The sequence below is a fragment of the Balaenoptera musculus genome, chromosome 15 (assembly GCF_009873245.2).
Source record: "Balaenoptera musculus isolate JJ_BM4_2016_0621 chromosome 15, mBalMus1.pri.v3, whole genome shotgun sequence".
Taxonomy (NCBI): Eukaryota; Metazoa; Chordata; class Mammalia; order Artiodactyla; family Balaenopteridae; genus Balaenoptera; species Balaenoptera musculus.
The window spans coordinates 30,797,523-30,821,514 of record NC_045799.1 but is presented as its reverse complement, the minus strand read 5'-3'; the positions used below and the strand labels follow the sequence as shown (position 1 = coordinate 30,821,514).

The window sequence follows — 23,992 nt, the reverse complement described above, 5'->3', positions numbered from 1 at the left end:
GACCAGGCAAAGCAGACAAGTCTTTTTTCTCCTTACCCCAAGGAAAGGTAAGCAAGTTCTATCTGTGCTGTTCTGAGACTTAGGCCTTGTATCAGTTTACTACTGTAGCTAACACGCAACCACAGAATTCTCAGTGGCATCCAGCAATAAACACATAGATCTGAGCAGGTTGTCTCAGGTATGGCTGACTTTGGCTGGGCTTGGCCTATGGGTCTGGTTCAGGTCTGTTCCACATGTCTCTCATCTTCTTTGGACCAGCAGGTTAGCTGGAGTATATCCTTTGCTTGGCAATGGCAGAAATGCAAGAGAGCAAGGCCAAATATGCAAGTACACTTCAAGACTTTGTTTACGTTGTGTTCACTCACATCCATTGGCTAGAGTAAGTTACATGGCTAGGTCCAAAATCAAGGGGTGAAGGAATATGCTTTACCCACCATGGAGCTGTGGGGTAGATGTGTATAGTCTATAGTGGACTGAAGGGTTGGGGCTGGAAAGTTGCACTCACACAGGCTTAGAGTTGGGGGGGTCTCTGGGCCAACAAGTCTTATGTTGGTGTTGGAGGAGGAAGCAAAGGGATTTTGTTTTCGTCCAAAAAGGAAATGACCTAAGGTTAGGAGTGATGCAAGGGCTACAAAGAGGACAGAGTGATAGAGACCTAATCTCTCTGGGGCCTAAGGATTTCAGGGTAGAATGTCAGGAGATATCTGCTTTGGGCCACTGTGGCCTGGGATCCTGGGTCCATCCTGATTCAAGTTTTTATGTGACTTTTGATCTGCACATGTGGGTTTGCCCACAGGGTACAGAGGGCCTGGTCTGGCTGGGTGCCCACCACTACAGATAGGCTGGGGCTGAGTTGAATTAAATTTGAGTTGTGAAACAAAGAAATGTGTTGTCACTTGTATCCAGGATTGCTTGGAGCAATTAACATCTGCCCCACACACCGAGTGCCTGGCACATAGTAGGCACTCAATAAAATGGGCTCCGGTATCATGACAGTACCGCAGCCATGGCAGGGTCTTTCCTCCTCCGCTTCAGCGGGGGTGGGGGTGCTACTGAAATCCCGTGGGGGTGTGTGGGGGGAGGGACAGTGGGAAAGGGGAGAGGGATTAGAAGCACTCCTCTAGCCTGAGGTTGGGGCCCCTGTGTTCCCCACAACTAGAGCCTGCTTCTTGGAGGGTTGTCCCCAGAGTAGCCAGGTGCAATGAGGGTACTGGGAAGGTCCCAAAGGGCCTGGAAAATTAGCACCTTGGTCTGGGTGCCCTGTCACGCTCCCCCACCCCAGGCTGGGCTTGTCTCCTTTCCTGTTGTCAGGAGGAACAGTGCGCAGCAAACTCCCTTCCTCCTCTCTCAGACTCCCTAAAAAGGCCAAGTGGTGCCCAAAGAGAGGAGTATGGCTATGGCTGGTGAACAGGACCCCTCAGTTCCCACTTCGCCAGAGAGGAGGCTCCCACATGGCCCAAGGTCTCACTTCTGCTTGCTCAAGTCCCAGAGTCCCAGGCCTTGCGGGGGCCTTCCCCTGCCTGGGAGGTCTTTCTGGTCTTGGTGTTATGCAAGGCCGGCAGCTTCCTCCCTGACCAGCCTCCTGGTCGGGCAGTAGAGCTGAGGCTTTGGGAAAAGGGGAAGCAACCCCGAGGCTGGGTCTCCTCTCCAGGAGAGCCAGCAGCACCTCGAGCTCCTGGCCCTGCCCCCTCCATTCTTCTCTCCTGCAGTTTGCCAGCCTTGCAGCCATCTCCCCCTGTGGAGCAGGTACTCCCATCCCTGGGCCCGGAGGGCGAGAGGAAGCTTGGGAGTGGGGCTGGGCTGGGATTTGCTGGGGGACACCTGGGTGTCCAAGCCCAAGACATTAATCAAAGCTGCAGTCATAACCCAAACCCCTGAACAACCCCAAACCTTCTCCAACCCACATCCCAAGCCCCATCCTAACCGTCACCTTGACTCCTGCCCTGCCCAGCCCGGGTACTTATTCCGACCTTGCCTCACCCTCCATTGCATCCTATCCCCTACCATTTAGTAACCGTCATCTCCATCCAGCCCCCGGCCTGACTTGCATGCTCACCCAACACCACCACTCTCAACTCCGTGCCAACCCTAATTCTATTCCAAATCCCAGCCTAACCATTACCTTCACCCCTACCCAACTGCAGCCCGACCCTCACCTTCCCCTCATTTCACTTCACTTGTTACCACTTCATTCATCTGAGCGAAGGCCCCCGGCACCGCCCAGCATAGCTTGGGGGAATGGGCATTCAGGCTAAGAGCATTTACAGTCAGATTAAGGAATGAAATGTGAAACTTCTACTATCCATTTCAAAGCCAATAGACCTCATTTATGGATAATATGGCTTTCCAAGTTAAATGTTTGGCCTCTGTTTGGGGCTTTCCACCATTATGAAGATAATGTACTCCCGGAATTGCCCATCTGTACCTGATTTCCGATCTGTGCAGTAGAGCACTCCAGCTGGCTGTGTCACCCCATTTCCCCCCTTCTCCAGCCTGAATAGGGAAGTTGGGGAGAAGCTCTGGTACTAGGAAATAGAAACTGAATCCTGCACCCAGGCACAGCTGCCTACAGTAAAACTGCCTCTGCCCTTTCTTCCCCAGGCCAAACTTGGCCTCTAGGATCAGAGGTCAGGGACTTGTGGCCCAGCCGGCCCTCCCAGATGTCCTGGGACACTTGGTCTCATATAGACTTTACCCACTCACTTGCTCTCACACAGGCAGCAAACATGGGTGCCCCCCATGTGCCATCCACCCCAACCCAGTGCTGATGCAGTATATACCAGTTCTGGGAGTGGGATTTTAAACTCTGCCTTCAGAGTGCCCAAGACTTGGAGATTGGAGGATGAACCCGGGAGCCATGCTCTCCCACATGGTCATTGCCTAAGGGCTGCAGTGCTCCCTGTCCCCAGTACAGCCACCCCCTACCCCAGAACCTGCAATCATCCCTCCAGCACCAGGAGGTGCTGGGTGCGGGTGCCCACCAAGACACCAGCTCAAACCAAGCCCTAGGGGTACCTCCCCCTCAACACCAGGCTTTAAACAAGGACAAGGAGCTCCCTTCCTGGGGTTCTTCTTGCCCTCTCTTTTTTCCAGAAAAGTTCTCTGGGCTGAGGGTGGTCTTTGGGGTGGAACAGGCTGAGCCAGTAAGCTGGACTCTGGTGGGACTGACTTCTTGGGTATTGGGACTGGGCTAAGTATAGGTGACATCTACATGATGTGATTTGGGGTGGTTCTAGAAAGGGTCCTCTCAAAAATCCCTGCTCCACTCTGGGGTCAGTATGTCTAAAATCCTACCATTCCTCCTGTAGCTTCAGCACTGCCCCTTCCAGGGCCCCAAATGGGAACATCAGGGGAGCTGGGGACAATATGAACATTGGTGATGTCCCAGCTGTAGAGGAGGTGACCTTGATGCCCAGTGTGGCTCTGGGCCCCAGGGCCACACATGCCCCCAAACATGCCCAGTAGGCCACTGCTCAGTCCAGCATCCAGGCCATAGCATCCAGGTCATGGGCCCCAGCCTGGGCCAGCATGAGCCTCTCCTGTGGCCAAGGACCAGGTGTGGAGGGTGTGGATACATCTTCCTGGGAGAGGAGCAGGACTAGGACTGCCCAAAGAACTGAGGATGAGCCACTGGGCCTCAGCAAATGACCAGACCTGTCTGCAGGAGCAGCCTAGCCAGGGACCCAAGTCAACTAAGGAACAGGGCGCTGCCTGTTCTTCCCTCAGTTTTGCCTTTACTGTGCTCCCTCTCTTCACACTTGGCTAGTCATCCTGACAGGCAATTCAGGCCCTATCCAGGCTCTGGGCATTTGTTCAGCCTCTCCCCAGGTGTGCCCCCTGGCAGCTACCAGAATCAGCTGGGCCCCACCCCTGAGACAGATAGGTTGGGGGCTGGGAGATGTCATGAGTTTCCTGTTCCCACTTCCAGCCTCCCCAGGCCCTTCCCGTCAATCTGTAGAGTCAGCATTTAAGACCAGGAAGGATTGCAATGTTGGCAACATGGGTTTTTTATGTGTATGTTGTAAAATATACATAACCTAACCATTTTTTAAGTGTTTTAACCATTTTTTCAGTGTACAATTCAGTGGCATTAAGTACATTCATAATACTGTGTAACCATCCTTACTGTCTATTTCCAGAACTTTCTCATCATCCAAAATAGAGACTCTATACCTATTAAACATTAACTCCCCAGTCCCTCCTCTCTCCAGCCCCTGGTAACCTCTATTCTACTTTCTGTCTCTATGAATTTGCCTGTTCTAGGTACCTCATATAAGTGGATGCATACCATATTTGCCCTTTTGTGCCTGGCTTATTTCACTTAGCATAATGTTTTTAAGGTTCGCCCATGTGTGTAATATTTGTCAGAATTTCATTCCTTCCTATGGCTGAATACTATTCTGTTGTATGGATATACCACATTGATCTGCTGATGGACACTTGGGTTGCTTCTACTTTTTGGCTATTATGAATAACTCTGCTATGAACATGTGTGCAAGTAACTGTTTAAGCCCCTGTTTTCGATTCTTTTGGGTATATAACTAGGGGTGGAGTTGCTAGATCATATGGTAATCTATGTCTGACTTTTTGAGGAAACACAAAACTGTTTTCCAGAGGGGCTGCACAATTTTACATTTCCACCAACAGTACATGAAGCTTCCAATTACTCCACAGCCTTGCCAACATTTGTTATTTTCTGGTTTTGTTTGTTTGTTTACAGTGTGAAGTGGTAGCTCATTGTGGTTTTGATTTGCATTTCCCTAATGACTAATGATGTTGACGCATCTTTTCATGGGTTTATTGGCCATTCGTATATCATCTTTGGAGAAATGTCTATACAAGTCTTTAGCTCATTTTTTTGAATTTGGGATGTTCGGTGTGGGGGGGTTGTCCTTGAATTGTAGGAATTCTTTATATATTCCAGATGTTAATCCCTTATCACCTATATGATTTGCACATATTTTCTCCCATTCTGTGGGTTGACTTTTCTCTCTCTTGATAGTGTCCTTTGATGCAAAAAAGTTTTTCATTTTGATCAAATTCAATTTATCTATTTTTTCTTTTGTTGCTTGTGCTTTTGGTGTCATACTTAAGAAATCATTGCCTGTTATTAGGTCATGAAGATTTTCACCCATTTTCTTCTAACAGTTTTATAGTTTCAGTTATATGTGTTTCTGGCATCTCTCCCCTTTGGATTCATATCTGTTGCACCTCTTAGAGCCCCCATCTCCACCAGGGGCACTCTATGGCAGAGGGTCTGCCTTCTTGTGCATGGTATACAGTAGGCATTTAACTCCTGTTTGTAGGATATATGTTGGGCAGGGTCCTTGTGACCCCTGTCACACCTAGACTTGCCCTGCCACCAACTCTAAACCACCAAGGCCCACACCCTTCTCTTGCCCACTACTGCCGGGGGGCTCTGCTCTGCTGCAGGACACATGTCCTCAGTCCCAGGTCCTGAGAAATGGGTGCTCACAGCTACCAAGGACAAGGCAAGCACAGAGATGGCTCTGGAGTGGCTAGAGACCCCAAAGGGGAAGTTTCAGCTAGAAGCCACCTTGGAGACGGAATAAGATTTCAGCAGGCAAAGATCATTTGTGGTGAGGCCAGAGCTGGTCAGCTGGAGAGCTCATGGGCAGACAGGATTGGCCCCACGGTGGGAACTGGTTCCAGGGTGGCCCCAGGGGGAGCAGGAAATGGGGGCAGAGCTGGGAGTAGGAAAGGAAGAGCTTTCAGGGTTGTATGGGGAACCACATCTCACGGGCAATGGGGAGCCACAGAAGGCTTTTGAGCAGGGGAGTGACTCTTAAAGGCTGCACTTTTGTAAGTGCTCAGTCAAGCCCCATTATGGTCTATAGCTGGTAAGGCTGGTGGTAGGGAGACAAGTCTAAAATAAGAAACCATCATTTTTGCTGGATGCCTTGGAGTAAGTCACTGGGCCTCTCTGGGCTCCAGTTCCTGGTGACTTGGGTGGCAGGGAGGGGGCAGGGAAGTGGGGGAAAGGAAGAAACAGCTGTTCATCCTTGAGGGGCCTGGGAAAGCAGAACTTAGGGCGGGGCCAAGAGACAGACAGAGGACTTTCTGGGGCATGCCACCAAGCGAGGGCATTCCTGGGTACAGCCTGAGCTGGGAACACGGGCTCCTGGCTCCCAGTGGCAGCTGCCCTGCCCTCTCACTGGGTTGGCCAGCATAGCGTGTGAGGAAACAGGGCTGGGCTCCCAGCAGGCTCTGAGACTGAGGTTCCCCAGGAGGCCTCTGTGTGCCCAGCCAGCACAGTGAACACCACCCTCTTAGGCACCAGAACCAGCGTGAGAATCTGCTATGGACTTCCCGCTCCAGTTCCTCCTCCTGGCCTCATCCATCCCAGCAGGTAAGCTTCGCTGGCCTTTTCCTTCTTATAGGGCCTGGCCTCAGTGAGTCCAGCCCTCTATTGGCCTGGGCAGACTGGACTGTGTCTGGTCACAGGTTTAGCTGCTGACTTTGAAGGAGGGCATGGGAAGGCAGTGACAGGGAACAGTGACCCTCTTTGGGGTGCCCAGAGGGGCTGCATTGCTGGGGGCAAGGTAGAGCTTGGGGGCACATCTGGGGCACCTTCTGTGGGGCAGAGCATGGGGCTCTGCAGTGACCCCAGGCCTGCATCACACTCCTCCCTGTCCTGCCCCCCAACTCAGGCCTGACCTCATGGGGCGTCTCCAGTCCCCAGGCTGTGCAGGGCGTAAGGGGTTCCTGCCTCGTCATCCCCTGCATCTTCAGCTTCCCTGCCAGCGTGGAGGTGCCCCACGGCATCACAACCATCTGGTACTATGACTACTCGGGCAATCGGCAGGTAGTGAGCCATTCCGGGAACCCCCAGCTGGTGGAGGCCCGTTTCCAAGGCCGTGCCCTGCTGGTGGGGCGTGCCGAGCACAAGTTGTGCAGCCTGCTGCTGAGGGACCTGCAGCCCGAGGACTCGGGCTCCTACAACTTCCGCTTTGAGATCAGTGAGGGCAACCGCTGGTCAGATGTCACAGGCACAGTGGTCACCGTGACAGGTAAGGAGCAGGGCCACTGCCTGGAAGGGACTCCCAGACTGCTCCTGGCCCCACTGGCTCACAGACCCAACCCTGGTCCTAAATCCAAACCCAGCCTCAATCTTGGCCGCAGGTCCAGCCCCAGCCCTAATCTTGGCCGCAGTTCCAGCCCCAGCCCTGTGCCCCCTGGCATTACCCCCAATGAACCCCTTGCATCCTCCTTCCCCTTGAAGCCCCCTGCCCAAGGCTGGAGTTTCTAGGGCAGGAGGTCTCAGGTGCAGTGAAGGGGAGCCCCTAGCCTCCTGTCTTTTTCCTCAGAGGAGCCCAGCGTGCCCACCATTGCCTCACCAGCTGAGCTGCGCGAGGGCATGGAGGTGGACTTCAACTGCTCCACTCCCTACGCGTGCCTGCAGGAGCCAGTCAGTCTGCAGTGGCAAGGCCAGGACCCCACCCGCTCTGTCACCTCCAACCTCCAGAAGCTTGAGCCCACGGGCATCAGCCACCTGGAGACCCTCCACATGGCCCTGTCCTGGCAGGACCATGGCCGGACCCTGCGCTGCCAGCTCTCGGTGGCCAACCACAGGACTCAGGGCGAGGTTCACCTCCAAGTGCAGTGTGAGTGCGCTGGGGGCCACGCCCTCGTCACTGAGCACACGTCTGTGGCTCCCCCGTGGAAACAGTCCCTTCTCCAGCCTGTAGAAATAGCCAGGCTGCACTCGGACCCACAGGGTGGGGCAGGTGGAGAGAGACGACTAAGCCCTAAGGGCCACATTGAAAGGCTCCCTTCCACCTCCAGTCCCCGAAGCTGGGCTGGGCAGAGAAGAGGAGACACAAAAAGCCAGAGAATTGGGGGTCAAGCAGCAGGGGCCCTGGGATTTAGCCCAGCCCTGGAGGTTGCCACAGAGGCAGGGGTTTACCCCTTTCCTGCCTAAGGCCACTCATACTCGTGACCAGGGTAACACCCAGACATGGCAAAGAGGCAGTGGGAGGAAGTCTGAGTTTTCACTTGGTTATGCATCTTCCCATCACAGTAAAACAGGGCAGCCTGTTCTAGAACGACTGCTGTACACAGGCATCAGGCTGGCTGCTGGCTCCGCCATCAACTAGATGAGCAAAACTTTGGACAAGTTACTTGCCTCTCAGAGCCTCTGTTTTCTCATCTGTATAGTGGAGGTAATAGTAAATTCTTTCTATCTCACAGGATTGTTATGAAAATTAAAGGAGTGCTTGGTACCTATTAAGCACTCAAAAAATTAGCTTCTATTATTTTCATATTTACATAGATTAAGCACTTGAAAATATTAGCTTTTTTTTTTTTTTGACCACACCTCACAGCTTGCCGGATCTCAGTTCCCTGACCAGGATTGAACCTGGGCCACAACAGTGAAAGCCCAGAATCCTAACCACTAGTCCACCAGGGAACTCCTGAAAATATTAGCTTTTATTAGCATAGTTACATAGAGAGAGGCTTTGGAACAAGATTTAAAGAAGTGCAGTTTCTTTGTATTGTATTTGTATTTCTTTGTTGTAACTCAACAAATGAGGTAAACATTCTGAGTGAATTTGGCTCTGCCTTTGGCCTCTCCATTAGGTGGTTGGTCCCTTGCCAACAGCTACCACAAGCCACTAAAGCAAGCAGTGTGTCCATGACTCGCAGGTAGAAGAGAGGTAATGGACACGTCATGAGGCAGAAAGCCATAGAGGGCAGCGTAGGCTGGACGCTAGGCCAAGCATCACAGCATCAGGCTCTCAGTGGAGAAGGAAGGGATCAGGACTCCTCACAAGGTGGGGGGCAGTGCCTGCCCTGGACGGGGGAACTAATGGGACTTATGATTTATCTGGGTGGGCTTCTTTAAGGCAGAGGGTTGAAAGAGGAGAGGAAAAATGCCCCCTGCCTTCCCTGAGCACCATATTTGACACCCCCCATCATGCCTTGCAGATGCCCCCAAGGGTGTGAAAATCCTCCTCAGCCCTTCGGGGCGAAACATCCTTCCAGGTGATCTGGTCACACTCACCTGCCAGGTGAATAACAGCTACCCTCAGGTCAGTTCCGTGCAGTGGGTCAAGGATGGGACGCACCTCAAAGACCAGAGTCGTGTACTACAGCTGCCCCAGGCAGCCTGGGCCGATGCTGGCATCTACACCTGTGAAGCTGGGAATGGCGTGGGCTCTTCAGTCTCACCCCCTGTCAGCCTCCACGTCTTCAGTGAGTCCTGGGTGAGCCTGGGTCTTGACCAGAGGGCAGGGAGGCGTCCAGGCCATGGCAGCTGAGGGAAACCAGGCCAAGGTGCCTCCTGGGATGCCGGTAAGGAGTCCCAGCCTTGTGTCAGACAGATGGCAAACCTCCCTGGCAGTGAACAGGGCAAAGAGATGCATGGCCAGTCCAGGAGGCTCCTCTGCAGAAGGGGCATGATGTAGAATGGGCAGAGATTTAGGCTGATTGGCTGCAACCCTGAGGGTTTGGGCCTGGAAGTCAGCTGGGTATCCCCCAGTGTGCCCTATGTTGCCCCCACAGTGGCTGAGGTCCAGGTGAGCCCAGCAGGCTCCATCCTAGAGAACCAGACAGTGACGCTGGCCTGCAACACACCTAAAGAAGCGCCCAGCGAGCTGCACTACAGGTGGTACAAGAACCACGCCCTGATGGAGGACACTCACAGCCGCATCCTCCAGCTGCGCTCAGCCACCAGGGCTGATACAGGCTTCTACTTCTGTGAGGTGCAGAATGCCCAGGGCAGCAAGCGCTCTGATCCGGTCAGCGTGGTGGTCAGCCGTAAGTGGTGGGGGGGTGGGGCACTGGACCTGGGAGCCGGGCTAAAGAGTAGAGCCCCCTGCAGAAGGGTTGGGGTCCTGGGCCCAGGTGCCCTTGAGCTCACATCTGGTCAAGGCTTTGACCTCCCCGGGCTTCAGTTTCCTCCTATTTAAAAAAACATTTTATTTTGAAATAAGTTCAAACTTTAACAATGTTGCAAGATGAAAACAAAGAATTATCATATACCTTTAACTTAGATTCTGCATTTGTTAATATTTTTGGAAAATTGATTTTCTCCCTCTCTCTCTCTAGCTATATATTATATGTGTTTGTGTATATATGTGCTCACACATGCACACATATACATGTATGTATGTATATATGCACATATATGTGTGCATGCATGCACACATTTTTCTCTACATAGACACTCTCTATCCACATGCATACATACATATGCACTCAATAGGTATACATACACACATATTCTATCATCTATCTATCCATCCATTTATATTCCTGAAGTTGCAGGCATAATGCCCCTTTACCCCTTAATTTCTCAGCATGTATTTCCTAGGGTCACTCTCACGCATAACCACAGTATGATTGTATATAGTCAGGAAGCTTAACATTGATACAAGGCCATTGTCTAATCTACAATCCATATTTAAATTTTACCGGTTGGCCCAATAATGTCCTTTATGGTAATTACTTTTTTCTGGTCCAGGATTCAATCCAGGATCCTACATTGCATTCAGTCGTCAAGTCTCTTTATTCTCCTTCATTCTGGCACAGCTCCTCAGTCTTTCCTTGTCTTCCTTGACATTGAACTCCAACGAGCACAGGCCAGTTGTTCTGTGATGCTCTCAGTTTGCGTTGGTCTGAATGGAGCAGACCAAGCCAGTGCACGTGGGCAGGGACACCGTGGATGTGATTCTGTGTCTGTCTCCCTGTGTCACATCAAGAGGCACGTGGGGTCAGTTTGTCCCATTGCTGGGAGTGTTCACTTTGATTATTTGGGGCAGTGCTGCCCACTGCCAGGTTTCTTTGCCAGTTTTCCCACCTTTAAAGTGGGGTCCCTGGATCCCCATTCTCAGGGTGGCCACAAGGATTGACTGGGATGACAGAGTGATTTGCCCAATCCGGGATAGACACTCAGGAGCTGCTGGGGTCACCCCCCCTTTCCCAGGGCATTATGGGACAAAGTGGGTGCAGGGGTCATAGGCTATAAGGGGAGATCTAGGAATGCCCCTGTAGAGGGTAACAGGTCTGCCCTTCATCTTCACACAGACCCACCCCTCGCCCCGGACCTAACTGCCTTCCTGGAGACACAGGCAGGGCTGCTGGGCATCCTCCAGTGCTCTGTGGTCAGCGAGCCCATGGCTACTCTGGTGTTGTCACATGGGGGCCTCATCCTGGCCTCCACTTCCGGGGAGGGTGACCACAGCCCACGCTTCAGTGTCTCCTCTGCCCCCAACTCCTTGCGCCTGGAGATTCGAGACCTGGGGCCAACTGACAGTGGGGAGTACACGTGCTCAGCCACCAACTCCCTTGGGAATGCGTCCTCCACTCTGGACTTCCATGCCAATGGTAAGATGGCCCCAGTGAGGCTAGTGGAAGGAGTCGGAGGAGGAGGCCTTCTCTGGCATCTTCCTCCTGGGAGCCCAGAGGGGTCAACTGAGGGCCTGAACTAGCTGGCTAGAAAAAAATCACATCAAAGATATGAGGTATACAGTCATCCCAGCCTCAGAGGTTCCTAGAAGTCAAGGCAAAAAGGGAAACATGGAAGGTTGAGTTATTCCTTTTGTACCCATTCTGACTCTGAGCTTGGAGGGTTCTTCAATGCGCATTCATTTGTTTTTTATTTATTGAACATTTGGGGCAGACTCCGTGCTAGGAGTCAGATGCAGAAGGCCAAATAGAGAAGTTGGGTCTTGGTGCATGTGCTGCCCTTCCCTCCTTCTGAGGCAGACATAGGTAATTGATCAAGCCAGGTTTTTGACATAAGCCTGGGATCTGGCTCAGAATCCTTCTCAACCATGCTTCAGCCAGCTACTACCAATATGAGCTGAATTGGCATTCAAGACCAGACCCTCCTAGATCATCAAGAGATTCACAGAGCTGATGCCACGATGCCCAGAGCTCCCTACGATTGAGTTGGGAGAGGGGAACCCGGGGGCGCTTCCTGCAGTGGGTGGCATGAGACCACAGGCGTGCAGGGGAGCCGAGCCTTCCTCTCTCCCTTTCCTGCTAGCAGCCCGCCTCCTCATCAGCCCGGCAGCAGAGGTGGCAGAAGGGCAGGCAGTGACACTGAGCTGTAAGAGCAGCCTAAGCCCGACACCTGACACACGCTTCTCCTGGTACCGGAATGGGGCCCTCCTTCTCAAGGGGCCCAGCAGCAGCCTTCTGCTCCCTGCGGCCTCCAGCACTGATGCCGGCTCATACCACTGCTGGGCCCAGGATGGCCATAGCACCAGCGGGCCCTCCTCACCTGCTGTCCTCACCGTCCTCTGTGAGTAGCCTTCCCACCAGCCCCTGCCTGCCGTGAGGAGGATCAGCCCATTGGAGTCCATCAGCCACCCCCACCTCCTCCAGGCTCTCCTGGCCCTGTCCTGCCCTGGGGTCTAGATGAGGAAGGCAGCCACGAGCCTGGGCATCACGGACCTCAACACCCAGGACTGAAATTTGGAGACCGAGGCTGGGGAATCTCATTTCCCAGCCCCAGTTCCATTAGGGCTCTGCCTCTAGCCTCAGACCCATCATGGACACCATGTCCAAACTTTGTCCTCCAGAGCTGGGCCCTGGGACACTGTACTCACATATGTGCACACACCCCATAGGTTGTGCCCTCACAGGTGCAGACCCGAAGACAGAGCCTCTCCGCACAGGGACTGCGTCCTGTCAAGGGTGGATGCTTTTGAGGGGCTGACCAATGTTCAGGACATACTTACCTTCCAGAACACCTTCCCTGACATGTGCAGGAGTCATGTCCAGGGACTGTCAGGAAGAGCAGGTGCTTCTGGGGGGTTTTCTAGTGTTCAGGGTGAGATCACATGGGGACTTTGGCCCCAATCTTCAGAAACTTCTAGGAAGAGGGCATTTTAGGCATTATCTATTCTCACAGGAGCTGGCTTGGAGATCAGAGATAAGAGGCAGGAAGGATCTTGGGGGAAGGGATGGGGTGCAGAGTGGAAGCAGAGAGCAAGACACCCAGGGATTGCTAGGTAGGCGCCTGCTCAGGAGCACCTGGAGGTTATGCAAGGTGGCTGCTTGCCCATATGGTACCTCTGTCCAAGCTAGAAAATGGCACTCCTTCTGGGAAGATGCAGTCCAGCGCTAGGGCATAGCTTAGCACAAGGGGCATGGGCTGAGGTCTTCCCACCCTGGTCTGTTTGTCCGTGTGTCGTGCACAGCCTGCACAGCTGTTTGCGGCAGCTCTGGGTGCATGCCTTTGCTCAGTGTGTTCTGGGAGCCTAGCCAGCCTTTAGTGGACCTGTGGGACCCTGGCAGAGGCTGTGGGATAGTGCCCATGCTCCTCTCCCTACAGATGCCCCACGCCAGCCCATGTTTACCGCCCAGCTGGACCCTGATACCGCAGGAGCCAGGGCTGGACGGAGAGGCCTCCTCTTGTGCCGTGTGGACAGTGACCCCCCGGCCCAGCTGCGGCTGCTCCACAGGGACTGTGTCGTGGCCTCTTCCCTGCCAGCCGGGGGCAGCTGTAGCACCTGTGGGGGCTGTTCCCAACGCACAAAAGTCACCAGAGCCCCCAACCTGCTGCGTGTAGAGATCCAAGACCCGGTGCTGGAGGACGAGGGCATGTACCTGTGCGAGGCCAGCAGTCTCCTGGGCAATGCCTCTGCCTCGGCGACCTTCAATGCCCAGGGTGAGGCGGGTCAGGGAAAGGGTCGCTCAGGGTCAGGGGCTGGTACTCGGGACCCCATTCCTTTGCAACCCCCAGCTCTGAGGAGAGTCTATGGGGCGAAACCACCTTTGGTCAGCAGTGGGAGCTTGCTTTCCTCCCCCTGCCCCATGGGCACCCCAGAGGGCCTCCTTCCCACCCCCTCCAGGCAGGGAGGCTGGACCACTGGCACCGGGGTCTGCGGGGAAGCCATCAAGGTGAGGCCTGTCTCAGTAGGCCTGTGCTGCCTGTTCTCCAGCCACTGTCCTGGTCATCACACCATCGCACACGCTGCAGGAGGGCACTGGAGCCAATCTGACTTGCAGGGTGGGCCGGGAAGCCGGTGGCCCTGCCAACTTCTCCTGGTTCCGGGATGGGGCACTGTGGGCCCAGGGCCCCCTGGAGACCCTGACGCTGCTGCCCGTGACCAGAAAGGATGCTGCCCTGTATGCCTGCCGCATCCTCACCGAGGCTGGTGCCCAGCTGTCCACCCCTGTGGTCCTGAGTGTGCTCTGTGGGTGATGGGCAAGGGCAGGTTTGGACCCTTGGAGGGTGGAAGGGGTGGTCTGGGGGAAACAGGGCTGAGGTTGGGTTTGGGGAGGCAAGAACGTGGCTCGGGCGTGGGCAAGTGCGGGACTGAACTGCGTGTGTGTGTGGGGTGGGGGGATGGAGTGTGGCAGGTGAAAGGTGGTGAGCTGGGCTGGGGGTGGCCTGAGCTCCCCACTATCCGTGCAGATCCCCCAGATGCTCCAAAGCTGTCAGCTCTCCTGGATGTGGACCAGGGCCACACGGCTGTGTTCATCTGTACTGTGGACAGTCGCCCTCTTGCCCAGCTGTCTCTGTTCCATGGGGAGCACCTCCTGGCCACCAGCCCGCGGCCCCGGCTCTCATCCCGTGGCCGCCTCCAGGCCAAAGCCACGGCCAACTCCCTGCAGCTAGAGGTCCAAGACTTGAGCCTGGGGGACTCTGGCAGCTACCGCTGCGAGGCCACCAATGTCCTGGGATCAGCCAACACTTCCCTCTTCTTCCAGGTCCGAGGTGAGTGTCGGTCCTCTGAAGCTGTGGTGGACCCAAGTGCCTTGGGGGCCACTCTGCATATTTAGGTATAGATGTATAATATATAATATACAAATGTGAGTATATATACATATATATACATATATACACACGCATATGAATATTTTCATATTCTTCATTTATCTATCTATATATATTCTTCTGTAATAATCCTCCCTAAGTGAATAAACCAGAAAAAAGGAAAGTTAATATCAATAATGCTGCAAAGGCCAAAGAAAAACACATTTTTTTCTCCCACAATGACAAACATCAGTTTTTGAACATTCTCCTTGGGCCTTGATTCTGTAGAGAAATTGAAGGTCAGAGTTTTAGGGGCTTGCTCATGGTCACGTGACTAGTCCCTGGCACATTCTATGCTGGCCCCTGGTACAGTCTGGGCTCTCAATCACCACTCCGGCTGTCTCTCCTTTTTACTCCTCCAACCTTGGTCTCCTCCTGCCTGAGATCCAGGGGGCACTAGGGACAGCCCTTTGCCCAGTCCCCAGTTCCTGGGCTCTCGTGACTTGGAGGTTGGGTGCAGAGTTGGCTGGAGAGAGCTGAAAAGAACTCAAGATTACACAGCTGCTAACTTCCCCTTTCAAGCACTTGGTCACCCATGCTGAGGCCAGCTCATGATAAGGACAATGACGCTTGGCATGACCTAAATCCTTACCATTTCAGTGCTTTATGGGGTCAAACCAACATTTGTCAAGAGCTAACATGTGCAGGTGCTGTGCCTGGCACTGGGGTTACAGGTCACACAACCTGAGGGCCCAGGTGAGGCTCACCCTCTGGTAGGTGAAATACTATTGACAAAGCAAAACCATAACTCAAGGTGGTGGGCAGTGAATGCTAGGTCAGAACCAGGGCAGCGGAGTCAGGTACAGGAGAGGAAGAGGCATGGAACTGCAGTGGGGCCCTCAGTAGTGGTCTGGTGGGGGAGCTGTGGCTCCGGGACAGGGGCTTGGGGTCTTGCAGTCCTCATGTGGACACACATGCAGTCCCAGAATGTGGGAGGGTATGGTGGAGGGCCCTCACCTGCTCTTGGTTTCTCCCTGCAGGAGCCTGGGTCCGGGTGTCACCATCGCCTGAGCTCCAAGAGGGCCAGGCTGTGGTCCTGAGCTGCCAGGTACCCACAGGGGTCCTGGAGGGGACCTCATACCGCTGGTATCGGGATGGTCAGCCCCTCCAGGAGTCCACCTCGGCCACAGTCCATTTTGCAGCCATAACTTTGAGCCAAGCTGGGGCCTACCATTGCCAAGCCCAGGCTCCAGGTTCAGCCACCACGAACTTGGCTGTCCCTGTCAGCCTCCACGTGTCCTGTAAGCACTTTCATCTCGTTCGTGTTTCCTGGGGGATGAGGGAGCCAAGGGCATGACTGGGGAAGGAGATGTCGAGCCCCTGGTCCTGGGCTCTGCCTCCGAGAGAGTCCTAGATGAGGGACCACCTGGTTGGGCCCTGACCACTGCCTGCTTTGTGTAGATGCCCCTCGCCAGGCCACACTCATCCCCCTAATGGACACAGGCCCTGGGCGACTGGGCCTCCTCCTGTGCCGTGTGAACAGCGACCCTCCAGCCCAGCTACGACTGCTCCACGGGGACCTCCTCGTGGCCTCTACCCTACAAGGTGTGGGGGAGCTTGCAGGCAGCTCTCCCCGGCTACAGGTGGCTGTGGCCCCCAACACGCTGCGTCTGGAGATCCACAATGCAGTGCTGGAGGATGAGGGCGTTTACACCTGCGAGGCCACCAACGCCCTGGGCCAGGCCTCGGCCTCAGCCACCTTTGATGCCCAGGGTCAGTGTAGGGGTGTGAGTGTGTGTTGGGGTGGCTCCTTTAAGAGAAGAGGAGGTTGGAGAGGGTTCTGGAAGCCTGGGGCACAGGCAGGAGGGTTGAACATAAGACAGTCTGCATTCCCACCCTTCTTAAGGGCAGCAGTCTCCAGACCTGGTTTTCATGGAAAACCTTTTTTATTTTTTTAAAAAAAATTTATTTATTTATTTATTTATTTTTAGCTGCGTTGGGTCTTCGTTGACTGCGCGCAGGCTTTCTCTTGTTGCAGCGAGCAGGGGCTACTCTTCGTTTCATTGCAGGGTGCGGGCTTCTCATTGCGGTGGCTTCTCTTGTTGCAGAGCACGGGCTCTAGGCGCACGGGCTTCAGCAGTTGTCGCGCACGGGCTTCAGTAGTTGTGGCTCACGGGCTTAGTTGCTCCGCAGCATGTGTGATCTTCCCTGACCAGGGCTCCAACCTGTGTTCCCTGCATTGGCAGGCAGATTCTTAACCACTGCACCACCAGGGAACTCCCTGAAAACCTTTCTTAAAAACAGAATTTTACATGAATGCCCAGTGGATAAAACTAATCAGAAAAGGGGCTCTCAAGGAGAAACCACAGCAGGGCAGGCGAGGCCTGTAGGGCTCAGGGAGAACTCTGCTTGGGACCACCTGACAGATGATGAGCCATTTCCTAAGCTCCATCTCTGAGCCCCACTTACAGGTGGGTCACCTGGGTCTCCCAGAGGCCGAGGGGCTTCCCACCCTCATGGAGACAAGTGGCTTGCTTTACACAGCCTTCGGTATTCCCTGGTGTCCCCATGCCCTCATTCTCTCCCCAGCTGTGAGTGTGCAGGTGTGGCCCAAAGCCACCGTACAGGAGGGGCAGCTGGTGAACCTGACCTGCCTTGTATGGACTACCCACATGGCCCAGCTCACCTATACATGGTACCAAGACGGGCAGCAGCGCCCAGGTGCTGTCCACTCCATCCCCCTGCCCAACGTCACGGTCATGGATGCTGCCTCCTACCGCTGTGGCGTGCTGACCCTTGACCAGACACTCCACCTCTCCAGACCCGTCACCCTGGACGTCCTCTGTGAGTGTGGCTGGATGCAGGGTGGAGCTGGGAGGAATAACAACAGCTTGCAGGGATCAGGGCATGGCCAGAGCCTCACAGGCATCCACCCCAGGAACTCAGTACCGAGCTGGCTGATGGAGTACTGGACAAGGAGCATTAGAGTTTGGGGTCAATGGGGCAGAGAAGCAGTGCCCCAGATTGGGCAAGTGGAGGCCCTTGGGGGTGGGGAGCCAAGGCCCTCCTGGTTAGAATGCCACCCGCAAACTGGCCTCCTCACCACTGTGGTCCCTGAACTCCTTCTATGCCTTTGTGCCTCCGTAGATGCACCCCGCACCATGCGCCTGACCTATCTCCTGGAGAGCCGCGGCGGGCAGCTGGCCCTGGTGCTGTGCACAGTGGACAGCCGCCCACCTGCCCAGCTGGCCCTCAGCCACGCTGGCCGTCTCCTGGTGTCCTCGACCACAGCCTCTGTCCCCAACACCCTGAGGCTGGAGCTGTGGGAGCCCAGGCCCAGTGACGAGGGTCTCTACAGCTGCTCGGCCCGCAGTCCTCTGGGTCAGGCCAACATGTCCCTGGAGCTGCGGCTAGAGGGTAAGGAAGGGCGCTAGCCAGGCCCACCAGGGGTGGGATCAGTTATGGTGTCTGGCCAGCCCAGCTGACCATGTCTTCTTGGTACAGGTGTGCAGGTGACCCTGGCTCCGTCGGCTACTGTGCCCGAGGGAGCCCCTGTCACAGTGACTTGTGAAGACCCTGCTGCCCGCCCACCCACCCACTATGCCTGGTACCACAACAGTCGTTGGCTGCAGGAGGGGTCAGCTGCCTCGCTCTCGTTCCCGGTGGCTACACGGGCTCACGCGGGCGCCTATACCTGCCAGGTCCAGGATGCCCAGGGCACACGCAGCTCCCGGCCCACAGCGCTGCATGTCCTCTGTGAGCAAGTGTCCTTGGCTGGGGGTGCCCAGGGTGGGTGGAGGGTGCTTCTGGGCCCTGGTGTGGGTGGGCATAGGACTGCAGGGAACCTGGGAACAGACACTTGGGGAAAGAAAGACATAGGTGATGAGGGAAGATTCCTTATGGTCCTGTGAACCCTGTCAGGAGGAATCTGCCCACAGGACTCCTGAGAAGCTGTCACTTCCCAGAAGTGACCATTTTCCCAGATGTTTCAGCCTCACCAATGCCAGGCAGGTGGGCAATGGATAGCACAGGGTTTCCAAGCAAAGCCCTCAACTCTGCCCTGCCCCACAACGCAGATGCCCCTCGGGACGCTGTCCTGTCCTCCTTCTGGGACTCAAGGGCCAGCCCCATGGCCGTGGTACAGTGCACTGTGGACAGCGAGCCACCTGCCGAGCTGGCCCTGTCCCGCGATGGCAAGGTGCTGGCCACCAGCCACGGGGTCCACGGCTTAGCAGTGGGGACGGGCCACGTCCAGGTGGCCCGCAACGCCCTGCGGCTGCGGGTGCAAGATGTGCCCTCAGGTGACAAGGACACCTACGTCTGCACGGCCCGCAACTTTTTGGGCTCAGTCAGCACCATGGGGCAGCTGCAGGCAGAAGGTGAGCAGGCCAGGGCGCAGGAGGGGTGCCGGTGCTGTGGGGTCTGAGTCCATGTGAGGGGTGGGGCTCCCACAAGAGGGGGCTGGTTGGCCTGACCTGGTGGGGAACAGCTCCCCCTGGAGGGGGTTGCCCAGCGTGAGGGGGAGAAACAGCCTGGCCCTTGGAGAGCTCCCTACGGAGGGGGAGGGGCGTGGAGGTATGGCAATGCCCAAGGGGAGCTTGGGTGCAGGGGAGACATAACCTTGCCCTCACAGGGCCAAGACTACGGGTGGGAGCACTGACCTGCTCTGGGGAAACCAGGGATGGGAAGACAGACATAACCCTACCCTCAGGGAGCTCAGTTTGAGGGACAAGGTGCAGCCCCACCTTGGGGAGTCCAACCTGAGGGCAAGACACAGCCTCATCCATCAAAAAGCTTGAATTGATGAGAGAGGGAGGCAGAGCTTTGCCCCGGAAGTCCCCGGGGCAAGGAGGAGAGATAGCCCTGTTCTCAGTCTCATGGGGGAGACACAGTCCCACCTTTGGGGATCCAGATCCCAAGTCAGATCAGGCCTTCCCATCATGCACAGAGGCCAACCCAGAGACTCCGGCTCCTACAGGCCTACAGATCCCCAACCACTTCTGGTCCTGCAGGTGTGCATGTGGTGGCTGCGCCAGGGCTGGATGTGCCTGAGGGCACAGCGCTGAACCTGAGTTGTCGCCTCCCTGGCGGCCCTGGGCCCATGGGGAACTCTACCTTTGCTTGGTTCTGGAATGGCCGGCAACTACACACAGAGCCTGTGCCCACCCTCGCCTTCACTCATGTGGCCCTCGCCCAAGCTGGGATGTACCACTGCCGGGCTGAACTCCCCACTGGGGCCACCACCTCTGCTCCAGTCATGATCCGGGTGCTCTGTGAGTGTGACATCCTCCCCCTGCCCCAGTCTCCCCACATCTCACACACCCACTTCAGGTCTTCCTCCTCTTCTGTCTGCAAGGAGCAAGGACTTCACAGGAATGGAGTCCTGGGTCAGAGGATTCCCAGTGACTGGTGTGATCTTGTGCATTCCTGCCTTGGCTTCCTTCTCTGTAAAATGTCAGTCCCCTCACCTTGTGAGGAGTACACAAGATAGTACACAGTAGGCCCTCATCAACATTGGCCCCCTACTTTATTCTTCACCAGGGCCCCATACCGTATCAGTAAGCTACTGCTGTGTAATAAGCCACCCCAAAACCTAGTGCTTAAAACGACAGCCATTTTTCATTTGCTTACAATTCTGTGGGTCAGAAATTTGGGCTGGGCTCAGCTGTGCAGTTCTGCTAGTCTTACCTCATGTGGCTGCAGTTGCCCAGTGGCTGAACAGAGGCTAGATGGTCTAGGATGGCTTCACCCTCATGGCTGGCAATTGGGGCTGGCTATAGGCTGGGCCACATGTATCCAGCAGGCTGGCCTGGGCTTTCCACATGGTTGTTTTCCAAGGAGAGCAGAAGATGCAAGGCCCCTTGAGGTCTAGCCCTGAAGTCATACAATGTTACTTCTTCTGCCTTCAAAGTGAGTCACAGATTTAAGGAGTGAGGAAACAGGCTCTTCCTCTTAATGGGTGGAGCAGCAGTCACCTTGCATGGGGTACAGGGAGGGGAGGAATTTGTGGTTGTTTCTGCAATCACCACACTCCCTTGTCTTCCCACAGACCCTCCCAAGACGCCCACCATGACGGTTTTTCTGGAGCCCGAGGGTGGCGTCCAGGGCATTCTGGACTGCCGAGTGGACAGCGAGCCCCTAGCCAGCCTGACCATCCACCTTGGCAGTCGGCTGGTGGCCTCCAGCCAGCCCCAGGTTGCTCCTGCCAAGCCACACATCCACGTCTCAGCCACCCCCAATGCCTTGAGGGTGGACATAGGGGAGCTGAGGCCCGGTGACCAGGGGGAATATGTGTGCTCTGCCTCCAATGCCCTGGGCTCTGCCTCTGCTGCCACCTACTTTGGAACCAGAGGTGAGGGGGGCTCTATCTCCCAGGCCACTCTGAGCAGAGACCCAGTTCTCAGGTCCAAAGGCTTCCTTCTGAGGTCTTTCCTGAATCACTTCTGCTGCAATCAGCTTGTCTAGTCTAGACTGATTTCTTGAAGCTCCTTTGCATGGGGACGCTTCTGAGAGAAAGTGAAACTTAGGGTTCATCTTGGGGGAGTCACCTTAGGAGGGAGCATTGGAGGCCTGGAGCCACAGCCACCCCTAAGCCCCACCCCTGTGTTCTAGCCCTGCACCGCCTGCATCTGTTCCAGCAGCTACTCTGGGTCCTGGGGCTGCTGGCGGGCCTCCTCTTCCTACTGCTGGGCCTGGGGGCCTGCTACGCCTGGAGGTGGGTCTGGAGCTAGAAGGTGGACAGAGTTACCTCATCCTTCCCCCATGTCCCTCCCACCAAATTCACAAGCTCCATACTTCCTAGCCTGTCCCTCTCTTTGCTCCAAATTTGGGAAGCCCTTCTAGAATCCTCTCTAAATCTATCTTTCTGTAGTTTTCTTCTCTTCTTATCTCTGCCCTCTCACTGCTGAAGAAAGGGCTGGGGAGGAAGAAAGTAGCCTACTCTCCACAAATCTCCCCAGCGCTCTGTGTAGTGAGCAGTCTGGGGTGAAGCTTATAGGGTGGGGGAAGGGAATGGGGCAGGCGGGGGAGGGGAGAGGCTCTCTGAGTCCACTTTTACCCTTGCAGAAGGAGGCATTTTCATAAGCTGAGAGGGGGTGAAAATTCGGTGGAGATGGCTTCTCAGAAGGAAACCACACAGGTATTCGTTCACCATGTGGGCACATGCAAACACAATGCTCGGCTAACCCGCAGTGCGGGGCTGGCACCGAGAGATTACTCTCATTTATAGGATGGTGTCTGGGGCTAGGCAGAGACTAGGGAGAGAGCATAGTGACCCAGCGCCCCCTGAGAAGACAGGGGGAGCCATATTCTGACTGGGGCAGAGCAGTCACGTGCTTGCTGCGTGGCTGCCTGAATGACTGGAGCAGACATTCTGAACTGAGCAGCATCACCTCTACTTCCAGGACACATCTTGTAACACAGGACCCCACCTGGGTTTTAGGGTCTCTCTTCCCCACTCCTGATTCCGCCCCTCACCTGGGCAGGGGTGAAAGTCTGTTTCTCCTCCCCTGTGATGTGTCCCCTTCTTCAGATAATCCATTTGGTGGGCCAGGGCTCCCAGCCACATTTCCAGTCATGCACACTCTCACCAATCCCCTTGGGACCCCTACCCAAGGCTGGGGACCTGGGGGGCTGCCCTCCAGAGTTAGAGGTCAGGTGATGACTACTCCCAGAGTCCTCCAGTGACCAGAGTTTTCTCTGTGGGAAGTTCATTGATCCTCATGCAGCCACATTTGTGATCTCATCCTGTGCTCTGCCCCTGAGCTGACCTGTAGCATTTCCTGCCTTCAGGGGGAGGAGGTTACCGGAATCTGTGATGACTCGGGCCCTGTGAACAAGGCAGCATTGGGTCCTGCCTGCCTCCATGAAAACAGTTCTGTGGCACCTGACTTTCTATGACCTGGCTCCAAACCCCAAGAAAAATGGGTGGTGAGAGGTGGACGTGAACATCAATCTACCAGGAAGGGTGTTGACCCTGGGGAACTCTGAAGAGAAATGAATTGACCATGTACATTTCTCTTTCTCTTTTCTCTGGATCTCATCTCTCCATTGATATTCCAATGCATTGCCTCTTCACATCTTTCTCCTCCAAGCTTACCCTGGACATTTGAGATGGATTAGAATAGAAGAGCTTTCTACATCATCACAGGCTGGTCAAGGCACTCTGTACTAGCTAGAATATAAGCTAGGCTACTCTAACAAGACCAAATACAGTAACTTCAACGTGAGCGAATTTGATTTTTCTCTCCCATACTAGTCTGGGTATGTTATGGTGGTTTAAGATGTTGGAGCTCTGGATCCTTCTATTTTGTTGTTCTCCATCCCTAAAATGTTGCCTTTGATTGTGAAGTTCACAATGATGCCATTGCATTCACACTTCCTCCAGCAAGAAGAGGGAAGAGTGGAAGTTAAAGGCATGCCCATTCCCATTGTGGCTACAACCCAGAAGTTGCGCAGGTAATTTCCACTCACTTCCCATTGGCTGGAATTTAGCCGTATGGCCACGCCAAGCTGCAAGGGATTCTGGGAAATGTAGTTTTTTTATTATATATTCAAAGGGCTCCCAACTATCGACTCATCCCCGAGATTTTGACATTGATGGGAATGCTGCCAGCAGGCCACGTTCTGTCTCACCGCCCATCTACTGAAGGCCAGGGTGTGCCCTTGTGTATTCTGGTCATGGGCTTCCTGGAGGAGGTAGTCTCTCTCACACATTAAGACTGAGGAAATCAAGAAGGTTTCGTGGTCCCTAGGGAGAGGGAATCCCAGGTAGCTGGGTTGCCTGAACAGGCATCTTGTGCCAGATCTGGCCTCTGGAAGAAGAGATGCCCCCATTCCCACTCCCCCACCCCCAGAGAGTGGGGAGCAGACATGGTATCAGCATCCTTATTTCTGCTCCAAGTGCATTCCTGTCCATGATCAAGTGAGCTCACGTTCTCTTCCTGGAAGCTTGTGCACCAGGGGCTGTTAAGACAAACAAGGGCCACTAAGAAAGAATAACATGCCCCTAGGGAAGTCAGTGCCTGAGGGGAAGCAGTTCTCAAGTGGGCTAGTGACTCCCCTGGTATCCTGGTGGCAGATGGTGGGAGGAGCAAAGAGCCCACCACTCTGGGATTTGAGTTGAGAAATGTGAAGAGAAGTGGGGAGTTGGCATAGGAGCTAACAGGTTGGGAAGAAATTGGAGGCCAGGTGAGATTCATGTAGCTGTGGCTGGACCCTTCCGGTCCCAGGTCCTATACTTATTAGTGCCTGATTGCC

At 54.8% G+C, this 23,992-nt stretch overlaps 1 protein-coding gene across 2 annotated transcripts; it reads left to right on the top strand.

The window, feature by feature from the left end:
• Positions 1–1,648: 1,648 nt before the first annotated feature.
• SIGLEC1 (sialic acid binding Ig like lectin 1) lies at positions 1,649–22,957 on the top strand. Of its 2 annotated transcripts, none has more exons than XM_036827513.1 (22): positions 1,649–1,746; positions 6,295–6,370; positions 6,672–7,031; positions 7,329–7,625; positions 8,950–9,216; positions 9,526–9,780; positions 11,050–11,349; positions 12,014–12,271; positions 13,307–13,642; positions 13,917–14,171; positions 14,393–14,695; positions 15,775–16,035; positions 16,196–16,507; positions 17,324–17,578; positions 17,882–18,151; positions 18,239–18,490; positions 18,811–19,113; positions 19,747–20,007; positions 20,784–21,086; positions 21,347–21,449; positions 21,800–21,872; positions 22,526–22,957. In XM_036827513.1, the coding sequence occupies exons 2-22, from the start codon at positions 6,322–6,324 to the stop codon at positions 22,631–22,633; spliced, it is 5,181 nt and encodes a 1,726-aa protein (XP_036683408.1). In that variant the 5' UTR covers positions 1,649–1,746; positions 6,295–6,321; the 3' UTR covers positions 22,634–22,957. The 2 variants fall into 2 exon arrangements, with proteins under 2 accessions (XP_036683408.1, XP_036683409.1); XM_036827514.1 differs by lacking the exon at positions 1,649–1,746 and adding an exon at positions 6,129–6,196.
• Positions 22,958–23,992: the final 1,035 nt, after the last annotated feature.